At 47.6% G+C, this 12,996-nt stretch overlaps 1 protein-coding gene across 2 annotated transcripts in view; it reads right to left on the minus strand.

Moving 5' to 3' along the window:
* LOC139265243 (gamma-aminobutyric acid receptor subunit beta-4-like) overlaps positions 1 to 12,996 on the minus strand; it is a 778,436-nt gene that overhangs the window by 57,650 nt on the left and 707,790 nt on the right. For both annotated transcript variants that reach the window (XM_070882176.1, XM_070882178.1), the window contains one exon: positions 11,244 to 11,479. In XM_070882176.1, the coding sequence (XP_070738277.1) occupies positions 11,244 to 11,479 (236 nt within the window). The remainder of the gene's footprint in view (positions 1 to 11,243; positions 11,480 to 12,996) is intronic.

Genomic DNA, 12,996 nt, shown 5'->3' on the forward strand with positions numbered 1-12,996 from the left:
TATCACACGGCACCCATATCACACTGCATTCACACTGCACCCGTATCAGACTGCATTCACACTGCACTAGTATCACACTGCAACCGTATCACACTGCATTCACACTGCACCCGTATCACACTGCACCCGTATCACACTGCACTCGTATCACACTGCATTCACACTGCAGCCGTATCACACTGCATTCACACTGCGCCCGTATCACCCTGCATTCACACTGCACCAATATCACACTGCATTCATATCACACTGCATCCGCATCACACTGCATCACACTGCATTCGTATCACCCTGCACCTGTATCACACTGCATTCACACTGCAGTCATATCACACTGCATTCACACTGCATTCGTATCACACTGCTTCCGTACCACACTGCATTCACACTGCACCCGCATCACACTGCATTCACACTGCACCCATATCATACTGCATTCACATTGCACCCGTATCACACAGCACCCGTATCAGACTGCATTCACACCGCACCCATATCACACTGCACCCATATCACACTGCATTCACACTGCACCCGTATCACACTGCATTCACACTGCACCCGTATCACACTGCATTCATACTGCATTCGTATCACACTGCACCTGTATCACACTGCATTCACACTGCACCCGTATCACACTGCACCCATATCACACTGCATTCACACTGCACCCGTATCACACTGCACCCGTATCACACTGCATTCACACTGCACCCATATCCCACTGCATTCACACTACACCCGTATCACACTGCACCCGTATCACACTGCATTCACACTGCACTCGTATCATACGGCACCCGCATCACACTGCATTCACACTGCACCCGTATCACACTGCAGCCACTGAATTCACACTGCATTCGTATCACACTGCATCTGTATCGCACTGCATTCACACTGCACCCATATCACACTGCCTTCACTGCATTCACATTGCATTCGTATCGCACTGCACCCGTATCACACTGAATTCACACTGCATTCGTTTCACACTGCACCCATATCGCACTGCATTCATATCACACTGCATCTGCATCACACTGCATTCACACTGCATTCGTATCACAATGCATTCACTGCATTCACACTGCATTCGTATCACACTGCACCTGTATCACACTGCATTCACACTGCAGTCATATCACACTGCATTCACACTGCATTCGTATCACACTGCGTCCGTACCACACTGCATTCACACTGCATCCGCATCACACTGCACCCGTATCACACTGCATTCACACTGCACCCATATCATACTGCATTCACACTGCACCCGTATCATACAGCACCTGTATCAGACTGCATTAACACTGCACCCGTATCACACTGCATTCATACTGCATTCGTATCACACTGCACCTGTATCACACTGCATTCACACTGCACCCGTATCACACTGCACCCGTATCACACTGCATTCACACTGCACCCGTATCACACTGCACCCGTATCACACTGCATTCACACTGCACCTGTATCACACTGCATTCATACTGCATTCGTATCACACTGCACCTGGATCACACTGCATTCACACTGCACCCGTATCACACTGCACCCGTATCACACTGCATTCACACTGCACCCATATCACACTGCACCCGTATCACACTGCATTCGTATCACACTGCACCCGTATCACTGTGCATTCAAACTGCATTCGTATCATACTGCATTCACACTGCATTCATAACACACTGCGTCCGTATCACACTGCATTCAAACTGAACCTATATCACACGGCACCCATATCACACTACATTCACACTGCACCCGTATCAGACTGCATTCACACTGCACTAGTATCACACTGCAACCGTATCACACTGCATTCACACTGCACCCGTATCACACTGCACCCGTACCACACTGCACTCGTATCACACTGCATTCACACTGCAGCCGTATCACACTGCATTCACACTGCGCTCGTATCACCCTGCATTCACACTGCACCCATATCACACTGCATTCATATCACACTGCATCCGCATCACACTGCATTCACACTGCATTCGTATCACCCTGCACCTGTATCACACTGCATTCACACTGCAGTCATATCATACTGCATTCACACTGCATTCGTATCACACTGCTTCCGTACCACACTGCATTCACACTGCACCCGCATCACACTGCACCCGTATCACACTGCATTCACACTGCACCCATATCATACTGCATTCACACTGCACCCGTATCACACAGCACCCGTATCAGACTGCATTCACACCGCACCCATATCACACTGCACCCATATCACACTGCATTCACACTGCACCCGTATCACACTGCACCCGTATCACACTGCATTCACACTGCACCCGTATCACACTGCATTCATACTGCATTCGTATCACACTGCACCTGTATCACACTGCATTCACACTGCACCCGTATCACACTGCACCCATATCACACTGCATTCACACTGCACCCGTATCACACTGCATTCACACTGCACCCATGTCCCACTGCATTCACACTACACCCGTATCACACTGCACCCGTATCACACTGCATTCACACTGCACTCGTATCATACGGCACCCGCATCACACTGCATTCACACTGCACCCGTATCACACTGCAGCCACTGAATTCACACTGCATTCGTATCACACTGTATCTGTATCGCACTGCATTCACACTGCACCCATATCACACTGCCTTCACTGCATTCACACTGCATTCGTATCACACTGCACCCGTATCACACTGAATTCACACTGCATTCGTATCTCACTGCACCCATATCGCACTGCATTCATATCACACTGCATCCGCATCACACTGCATTCACACTGCATTCGTATCACACTGCATTCACTGCATTCACACTGCATTCGTATCACACTGCACCTGCATCACACTGCATTCACACTGCAGTCATATCACACTGCATTCACACTGCATTCGTATCACACTGCGTCCGTACCACACTGCATTCACACTGCATCCGCATCACACTGCACCCGTATCACACTGCATTCACACTGCACCCATATCATACTGCATTCACACTGCACCCGTATCACACAGCACCCGTATCAGACTGCATTCACACCGCACCCGTATCACACTGCATTCATACTGCATTCGTATCACACTGCACCTGTATCACACTGCATTCACACTGCACCCGTATCACACTGCACCCGTATCACACTGCATTCACACTGCACCCGTATCACACTGCACCCGTATTACACTGCATTCACACTGCACCTGTATCACACTGCATTCATACTGCATTCGTATCACACTGCACCTGGATCACACTGCATTCACACTGCACCCGTATCACACTGCACCCGTATCACACTGCATTCACACTGCACCCATATCACACTGCACCCGTATCACACTGCATTCACACTGCACCCATATCCCACTGCATTCACACTACACCCGTATCACACTGCACCTGTATCACACTGCATTCACACTGCACCTGTATCACACTGCATCCACTGCATTCACATTGCATTCGTATCACACTGCGTCTGTATCGCACTGCATTCACACTGCACCCATATCACACTGCCTTCACTGAATTCACACTGCATTCGTATCACACTGCACCCGTATCACACTGCATTCACACTGCATTCGTATCACACTGCACCCATATCGCACTGCATTCACTGCATTCACACTGCATTCGTATCACACTGCACCTGTATCACACTGCATTCACACTGCATCCGTATCACACTGCATCCGTATCACACTGCATTCACACTGCGCCCGTATCACCCTGCATTCACACTGCACCCATATCACACTGCATTCATATCACACTGCATCCGCATCACACTGCATTCACACTGCATTCGTATCACCCTGCACCTGTATCACACTGCATTCACACTGCAGTCATATCACACTGCATTCACACTGCATTCGTATCACACTGCTTCCGTACCACACTGCATTCACACTGCACCCGCATCACACTGCACCCGTATCACACTGCATTCACACTGCACCCATATCATACTGCATTCACACTGCACCCGTATCACACAGCACCCGTATCAGACTGCATTCACACCGCACCCATATCACACTGCACCCATATCACACTGCATTCACACTGCACCCGTATCACACTGTACCCGTATCACACTGCATTCACACTGCACCCGTATCACACTGCATTCATACTGCATTCGTATCACACTGCACCTGTATCACACTGCATTCACACTGCACCCGTATCACACTGCACCCATATCACACTGCATTCACACTGCACCCGTATCACACTGCACCCGTATCACACTGCATTCACACTGCACCCATGTCCCACTGCATTCACACTACACCCGTATCACACTGCACCCGTATCACACTGCATTCACACTGCACTCGTATCATACGGCACCCGCATCACACTGCATTCACACTGCACCCGTATCACACTGCAGCCACTGAATTCACACTGCATTCGTATCACACTGTATCTGTATCGCACTGCATTCACACTGCACCCATATCACACTGCCTTCACTGCATTCACACTGCATTCGTATCACACTGCACCCGTATCACACTGAATTCACACTGCATTCGTATCACACTGCACCCATATCGCACTGCATTCATATCACACTGCATCCGCATCACACTACATTCACACTGCATTCGTATCACACTGCATTCACTGCATTCACACTGCATTCGTATCACACTGCACCTGCATCACACTGCATTCACACTGCAGTCATATCACACTGCATTCACACTGCATTCGTATCACACTGCGTCCGTACCACACTGCATTCACACTGCATCCGCATCACACTGCACCCGTATCACACTGCATTCACACTGCACCCATATCATACTGCATTCACACTGCACCCGTATCACACAGCACCCGTATCAGACTGCATTCACACCGCACCCGTATCACACTGCATTCATACTGCATTCGTATCACACTGCACCTGTATCACACTGCATTCACACTGCACCCGTATCACACTGCACCCGTATCACACTGCATTCACACTGCACCCGTATCACACTGCACCCGTATCACACTGCATTCACACTGCACCTGTATCACACTGCATTCATACTTCATTCGTATCACACTGCACCTGGATCACACTGCATTCACACTGCACCCGTATCACACTGCACCCGTATCACACTGCATTCACACTGCACCCATATCACACTGCACCCGTATCACACTGCATTCACACTGCACCCATATCCCACTGCATTCACACTACACCCGTATCACACTGCACCCGTATCACACTGCATTCACACTGCACCTGTATCACACTGCATCCACTGCATTCACATTGCATTCGTATCACACTGCGTCTGTATCGCACTGCATTCACACTGCACCCATATCACACTGCCTTAACTACATTCACACTGCATTCATATCACACTGCACCCGTATCACACTGCATTCACACTGCATTCGTATCACACTGCACCCATATCGCACTGCATTCACTGCATTCACACTGCATTCGTATCACACTGCACCTGTATCACACTGCATTCACACTGCATCCGTATCACACTGCATCCGTATCACAGTGCGTCCGTATCACACTGCATTCACACTGCACCCGTATCACACTACTTTCACACTGCACCCTTATCACACTTCATTCGTATCACACTGCACCCGTATCACACTGCACCCGTATCACACTGCATTCACTGCATTCACACTGCATTCGTTTCACACTGCTCCCATATCACACTACTTTCACACTGCACCCTTATCACACTTCATTCGTATCACACTGCACCCGTATCACACTACTTTCACACTGCACCCTTATCACACTTCATTCGTATCACACTGCACCCGTATCACACTGCACCCGTATCACACTGCATTCCCTGCATTCACACTGCATTCGTATCACACTGCACCCGTATCACACTGTATTCACACTGCACCCATATCACACTGCATTCACACTGCACCCGTATCATACTGCATTCACACTGCGTTCGTATCACATTGCATCCGTGTCACACTGTACCCGTATCACACTGCATCCGTATCACACTGCACCCGTATCACACTGGGTCCGTATCACACTGCATTCACACAGCATTCAGTGCAAGACCGGACCCTTGATGTCTGATTAGAAATTTACAGCCCGGAAGGAGGCCATTTCGGCCCATCCTGTCCAAACCGGCCGACAAAGAGCTATCCAGCCTAATCCCACTTTCCAGCTCTTGGTCTGTAGCCCTGCAGGTTACATCACTTCAAGTGCACATCCAAGTACTTCTTAAATATGGCGAGGGTTTCTGCCTCTACCACCCTTTCAGACAGTGTGTTCCAGACCCCCACCACCCTCTGGGTGAAGACATTTCCCCTCAAATCCCCTCTAAATCTCCTAACAATTACTTTAAATCTATACCCCCTGGTTGTTGACCTCTCTGCTCAGGGAAATATGTCCGTCCTTTGAGGACCTCTCCGGATTCATCTCCGGATTACTCCCGGTGCCACGCGCTAGTGAGTACAGAAATAGAAGGATAGAGCAGATGAATAATGTGGCTGGAGATATGGTGCAGGCGGGAGGGCTTTAGTTTCCTGAGGCATTGGGACCGCTTCTGGGGGAAGTGGGACCTGTCCAAGCCGGGACCAATATTCTCACGGGGGCGCGGTTTGCTAGTGCTGTTGGAGAGGGTTTAAACTAGCTTGGCAGGGGGATGGGCAACTGAGTGTAGATTCAGTAGGGAGGGGGAGAAAAGCAGAAATTAGAAAGCAAAAATTAAGAAAGTGAGTTTGAAGGAGAGAGGAATCAAGCAGGACAAATTGAAAGGCACTTTGTCTGAATGCACATGGCACTTGTAACAAAAAAATGAGTTGACGGCACAAATTGAGACAAATGGGTATGATCTGATTGCCATTACCAAGACGTGGTTGCAAGGTGACCAGGATTGGGAATTAAATATTCAGGGGTATTTGACAATTCGGAAGGACAGACAGAAAGGAAAAGGGTCTGGGGTAGCTCTATTGATAAAGGACGGAGTCACTGCAATAGTGAGAAATGATATTGGCTCAAATGATCAGGATGTTGAAACTGTTTGGGTGGAGGTGAGGAATAATAAGGGGAAAAAGTCACTGGTGGGCGTAGTCTATAGGCCCCCTAACAGTAGCAACTCTGTTGGTCGGAGCATAAACCAGGAAATAGTGGGGGCTTGTAAAAAGGGAACAGCAATAATCATGGGCGATTTTAACCTCCATATTGATTGGACAAATCAAATTGGTCAGGGTTGCCTTGAGGAAGAGTTCATAGAGTGCATAAGGGATGGGTTCCTTGAGCAGTATGTAATGGGGCAGGCTATCCTGGATCTGGTCCTGTGTAATGAGACAGGATTAATAAACAATCTCCCAGTAAAGGATCCCCTCGGAATGAGTGATCATAGCTTGATTGAATTTCAAATTCAGATGGAGGGTGAGAAAGTTAGATCTCTAACCAGCGTACTAAGCTTAAATAACGGAGACTATGAAGGTATGAGGGCAGAGTTGGCTAAAGTGGACTGGGAAAATAGATTAAAGAGTAAGATGGTTGATGAACAGTGACGTACATTTAAGGAGATATTTCACAACTCTCAAGAAAAATATATTCCAGTGAGGAGGAAAGGGTGTAAGAGAAAAGATAGCCATCTGTGGCTAACTAAAGAAATAAAGGATGATATCCAATTAAAAACAAGGGCATACAAAGTGGCCAAAACTAGTGGGAGGATAGAAGATTGGGAAGCTTTTAAAAGCCAGCAAAGAACAACGAAAAAATGATTAAGAAAGGGAAGATAGACTATGAAAGTAAACTAGCACAAAATATAAAAATAGATAGCAAGAGTTTCTATAGGTATATAAAAAGGAAAAGTGGATAGAGTAAATGTTGGTCCCTTAGAGGACGAGACCGGGGAATTAGTAATGGGGAACATGGAAATGGCAGAAATTCTGAACAAATATTTTGCATCAGTATTTACAGTAGAGGACACTAACAATATTCCGACAGTGGATAGTCAAGGGGCTATAGTGGGGGAGGAACTTAACACAATCACAATCACTAAGGAGGTGGTACTCAGTAAGATAATGGGACTAAAGGCAGATAAATCCCCTGGACCTGATGGCTTGCATCCCAGGGTCTTAAGAGAAGTAGCGACAGGGATTGTGGATGCATTGGTTGTAATTTACCAAAGTTCCCTGGATTCTGGGGAGGTCCCAGCAGATTGGAAAACTGCAAATGTAACACCCCTATTCAAAAAAGGAGGCAGACAAAAAGCAGGAAACTATAGACCAGTTAGCCTAACATCTGTGGTTGGGAAAATGTTGGAGTCCATTATTAAAGAAGCGGTAGCAGGACATTTGGAAAAGCAAAATTCGGTCAGGCAGAGTCAACATGGATTTATGAAGGGGAAGTCATGTTTGACAAATTTGCTGGAGTTCTTCGAGGATGTAACGAACAGGGTGGATAAAGGGGAACCAGTGGATGTGGTATATTTGGACTTCCAGAAGGCATTTGACAAGGCACCACATAAAAGGTTACTGCACAAGATAAAAGTTCACGGGGTTGGGGGTAATATATTAGCATGGATAGAGGATTGGCTAACGAACAGAGAACAGAGTCGGGATAAATGGTTCATTCTCTGGTTGGCAACCAGTCACTAGTGGGGTGCCGCAGGGATCAGTGCTGGGACCCCAACTATTTACAATCTATATCAACAACACGAAGAAGGGACTGAGTGTAATGTAGCCAAGTTTGCTGATGATACAAAGGTGGGAGGTGAGGAGGACTCAAAAAATCTGCAAAAGGACATAGACAGACTAAGTGAGTGGGCAATAATTTGGCAGATGGAGTATAATGTTAGAAAGTGTGAGGTCATGCACTTTGGCAGAAAAAAATCAATGAGCAAGTTATTATTTAAATGGAGAAAGATTGCAAAGTGCTGCAGTACAGAGGGACCTGGGGGTCCTGGTGCATGAAAAGCAAAAGGATAGTATGCAGGTGCAGCAAGTGATCAGGAAGGCCAATGGTATCTTGGCCTTTATTGCAAAGAGGATGGAGTATAAAAGCAGGGAAGTCTTGCTACAGCTATACAGGGTATTGGTGAGGCCACACCTGGAATACTGCGTGCAGTTTTGGTTTCTATATTTACAAAAGGACATACTTGCTTTGGAGGCAGTTAAGAGTAGGTTCACTTAGTTGATTCCGGGGATGAGGGGGTTGACTTATGAGAAAAGGTTAAGTGGGTTGGGCCTCAACTCATTGGATTTCAGAAGAATGAGAGGTGATCTTATTGAAACGGATAAGATTATGAGGGGGCTTGAGAAGGTGGATGCAGAGAGGATGTTTCCACTGATGGGGGAGACTAGAACTAGAGGGCATGATCTTGGAATAAGGGGCCGCCCATTTAAAACTGAGATGAGGAGAAATTTCTTCTCTCAGAGGGTTGTAAATCTGTGAAATTCGCTGCCTCAGAGAGCTGTGGAAGCCGGGACATTGAATAAATTTAAGACAGAAATAGACAGTTCCTTAAAAGATAAGGCGATAAAGGATTATGGAGATCGGGTGGGGAAATGGAGCTGAGTCCATGATCGGATCAGCCATGATATTGAATGGCGGAGCAGGCTCGAGGGGCTGTATGGCCTACTCCTGTTCCTATTTCTTACGTTCTTATCCACTCTATCTAAGCCCCTCATAATTTTATACACCTCAATAAGGTCTCCCCTCAGCCTCCTCTGTTCCAAGGAAAACAAATCCAGCCTATCCAATCTTTCCTCATGGCTAAAATTCTCCAGTCCAGGCAACATCCCCGTAAATCTTCTCTGTACCCTCTCCAGTGCAATCACATCTTTCCTGTAATGTAGTGACCAGAACTGCATGCAGTACTCCAGCTGTGGCCTAACCAGTGTTTTATACAGTTCAAGCATAACCTCCCTGCTCGTATATTCTATGCCTCAGCTAATAAAGGCAAGTATTCCGTGTGCCTTCTTAACCACCTGATCTACCTGGCCTGCTACCTTCAGGGATCTGTAGACCTGCACTCCCAGGTGCCTTTGTTCCTCTACACCTCTCAGTGTCCTACCATTTAATGTGTATTCCCTTGCCTTGTTAGCCCTCCCCAAATGCATTACCTCGCACTTTTCCAGATTCAATTACATTTGCCCTCTTAACCAGTTCATTGATAACTTCCTGCAGTCCGCAGCTTTCTTCTTCATTATCTATTCTATGATTCTATGACTGCTGATTTTAGTATCATCTGCAGACTTATTAATCTTAGCCCCAACATTCAAGTCTAAATGTCACAAAAAGCAAGGGGCTTAGTACTGAGCCCTGTGGAACCCCATTGGGAACAGCCTTCCAGTCACAAAAACACCCGTCAACCATTACCCTCTGCTTCCTGCCTCTGGCCAATGGGCACAGCCCACAATGGGCACAGTCCATCTGCAGATAATGAAACAGTCCATGCCCACATGCAGCAAGACCTGGACAACATTCAGGCTTGGGCTGATAAGTGGCAAGTAACATTCGCGCCACACAAGGGCCAGGCAATGACCATCGCCAACAAGCGAGAGTCTAACCACCGGCCCTTGACATTCAACGGCATTACCTTCGCTGAATCCCCCACCATCAACATCCTGGGGGTCACCATTGACCAGAAACTTAACTGGATCAGCCAAATAAATACTGTGACTACAAGTGTAGGTCAGAGGCTGGGTATTCTGCGGCGAGTGTCTCACCTCCTGACTCCCCAAAGCCTTTCCACCATCTACAAGGCACAAGTCAGGAGTGTGATGGAATACTCCCCACTTGCCTGGATGAGTGCAGCTCCAACAACACTCAAGAAGCTCGACACTATCCAGGACAAAGCAGCCGCTTGATTGGCTCCCCATCCACCACCTTCAACATCCACACCTTCATCTGCACGTTCCCCTCCAAGTCACACACCATCTTCCATCGTCACTGCGTCAAAATCCTGGAACTCCCTCCCTAACAGCACTGTGGGAGCATTTCACCACACGGACTGCAGCGGTTCAAGAAGGCGGCTCACCACCACCTTCTCAAGGGGCAATTAGGGGTGGGCAATAAACGGCGGCCTTGCCAGTGACACCCACATCCCCGGAACAAATAAAACAATGTCCGCTGTCTTGCGCAGTCTGCCACCCAGAGCTGAATAGCGAGCATTGGTTGACAGCCCTCACCTGACGATGCCAAACTTACCCTGGTGTTCTCAAGCCGGCCCCGCTCGGTGTTGTTCTTCCCTGTCGGTTTTTTCTGCTGCGCTGGCACTTTTCCAAAGAAGATGTAATTGACGAAGGCGTATTCCAACAAGGCCAGAAAAACAAACACGAAGCAGCCCATCAGGTAGATGTCAATGGCTTTGACATAAGGGATCTTGGGAAGGGTTTCCCGCAGGTGAGTGTTGATCGTGGTCATGGTGAGCACTGTCGTCACCCCTGGAGCCGAGACAAGGGAACGAATGTTGAAAAAATCAAACCCGCTTTGAATTTGTGATTTGCATTGAAGTGAGAACAGGCAGGGTGCCCATCAGTAGAATTGGGTTCATACCCGGTGCATGTGCTCCTGGACTGTACAGGGCCACCAGCTCCGGGTTCAATCTGTAGGGTACCACAAGGATCAGTGCTTGGGCCCCACATATTCACAATCTATATCAATGATTGGGATGAGGGACCAAATGTAATATATCCAAGTTTGCTGATGATACAAAGCTTGGTGGGAATGTAAGTTGTTAGGAGGATACAAAGAGGCTTCAAGGGGCAATAGACAGGCTAAGTGAGTGGGCAAGAACATGGCAAATGGAATATAATGTGGAGAAATGTGAAGTTATCCAATTTGGTAGGAAAAATAGAAAAGTAGAGTATTATTTAAATGGTGAGAGATTGGGAAATGTTGGTGTTCAGAGGGACCTGCGTGTCCTTGTACACCAATCACTGAAAGTTAACATGCAGGTACAGCAAGCAATTAAGAAAGCAAATAGTATGTTGGCTTTTATTACAGGAGGATTTGAGTATAAGAGTAAAGACGTCTTGCTGCAATTATATCGGGCCCTGGTGAGACCACACCTGGAGTACTGTGCACAGTTCTGGTCTCCTTACCTAAGGAAGGATAAACTTGCCATAGAGGGAGTGTAACGAAGGTTCACCAGACTGATTCCTGGGATGGGGGGGTTGTCCTATGAGGAGAGATTGAGCAGACTGGGCCTATATTCTCTGGAGTTTAGAAGAATGAGAGGTGATCTCATTGAAACATACAAAATTCTTACCTGGCTTGACAGGGTAGATGCTGAGAGGATGTTTCCTCTGGCTGGAGAGTCCAGAACCAGGGGTCACAGTCTCAGAATAAGGGCTCGGCCATTTAGGACTGAGATGAGGAGAAATTTCTTCACTCGGGGTGGTGAATCTTTGGAATTCTCTCCCCCAGAGGGCTGTGGAGGCTCAGTCTTTGAGTAAATTCAAGACAGAGATCAATAGAATTTTTGGATATGAAGGGAATCCAGGGATATGTGGATAGTGCAGGAAAGTGGAGTTGAGGTCGAAGATCAGCCATGATCTCATTGAATGACGGGGCAGGCTCGATGGGCCGAATGGCTGACTCCTGCTCCTGATTCTATGTTCTTATGTCTGAAGATGAACCAGACTGTTCGCAACATCGGTGTCATATTTGACTTTAAATTAGGTTTCAACCACTTATCCACAGCATAACCAAAACCACCTATTTCCACCTCCGTAACATCGCCCGTCTCGACCCATGCATCAGCTCATCCACTGCTGAAGCCCTCATCCGTGCCTTTGTTACCTCTAGATTCAACTTCTCCAATGCACTCCTGGCTGGCTTCCCACATTCTACCCAACATAAACATGGCACCCCGTGTCCTAACTCGCACCCAGTCCCGCTCACCTATCACCCACTGTGTCCCGTGTCCTAACTCGCACCGAGTCCCACTCACCCATCA

Source organism: Pristiophorus japonicus, chromosome 6, assembly GCF_044704955.1.
Source record: "Pristiophorus japonicus isolate sPriJap1 chromosome 6, sPriJap1.hap1, whole genome shotgun sequence".
NCBI classification, from domain to species: domain Eukaryota; kingdom Metazoa; phylum Chordata; class Chondrichthyes; family Pristiophoridae; genus Pristiophorus; species Pristiophorus japonicus.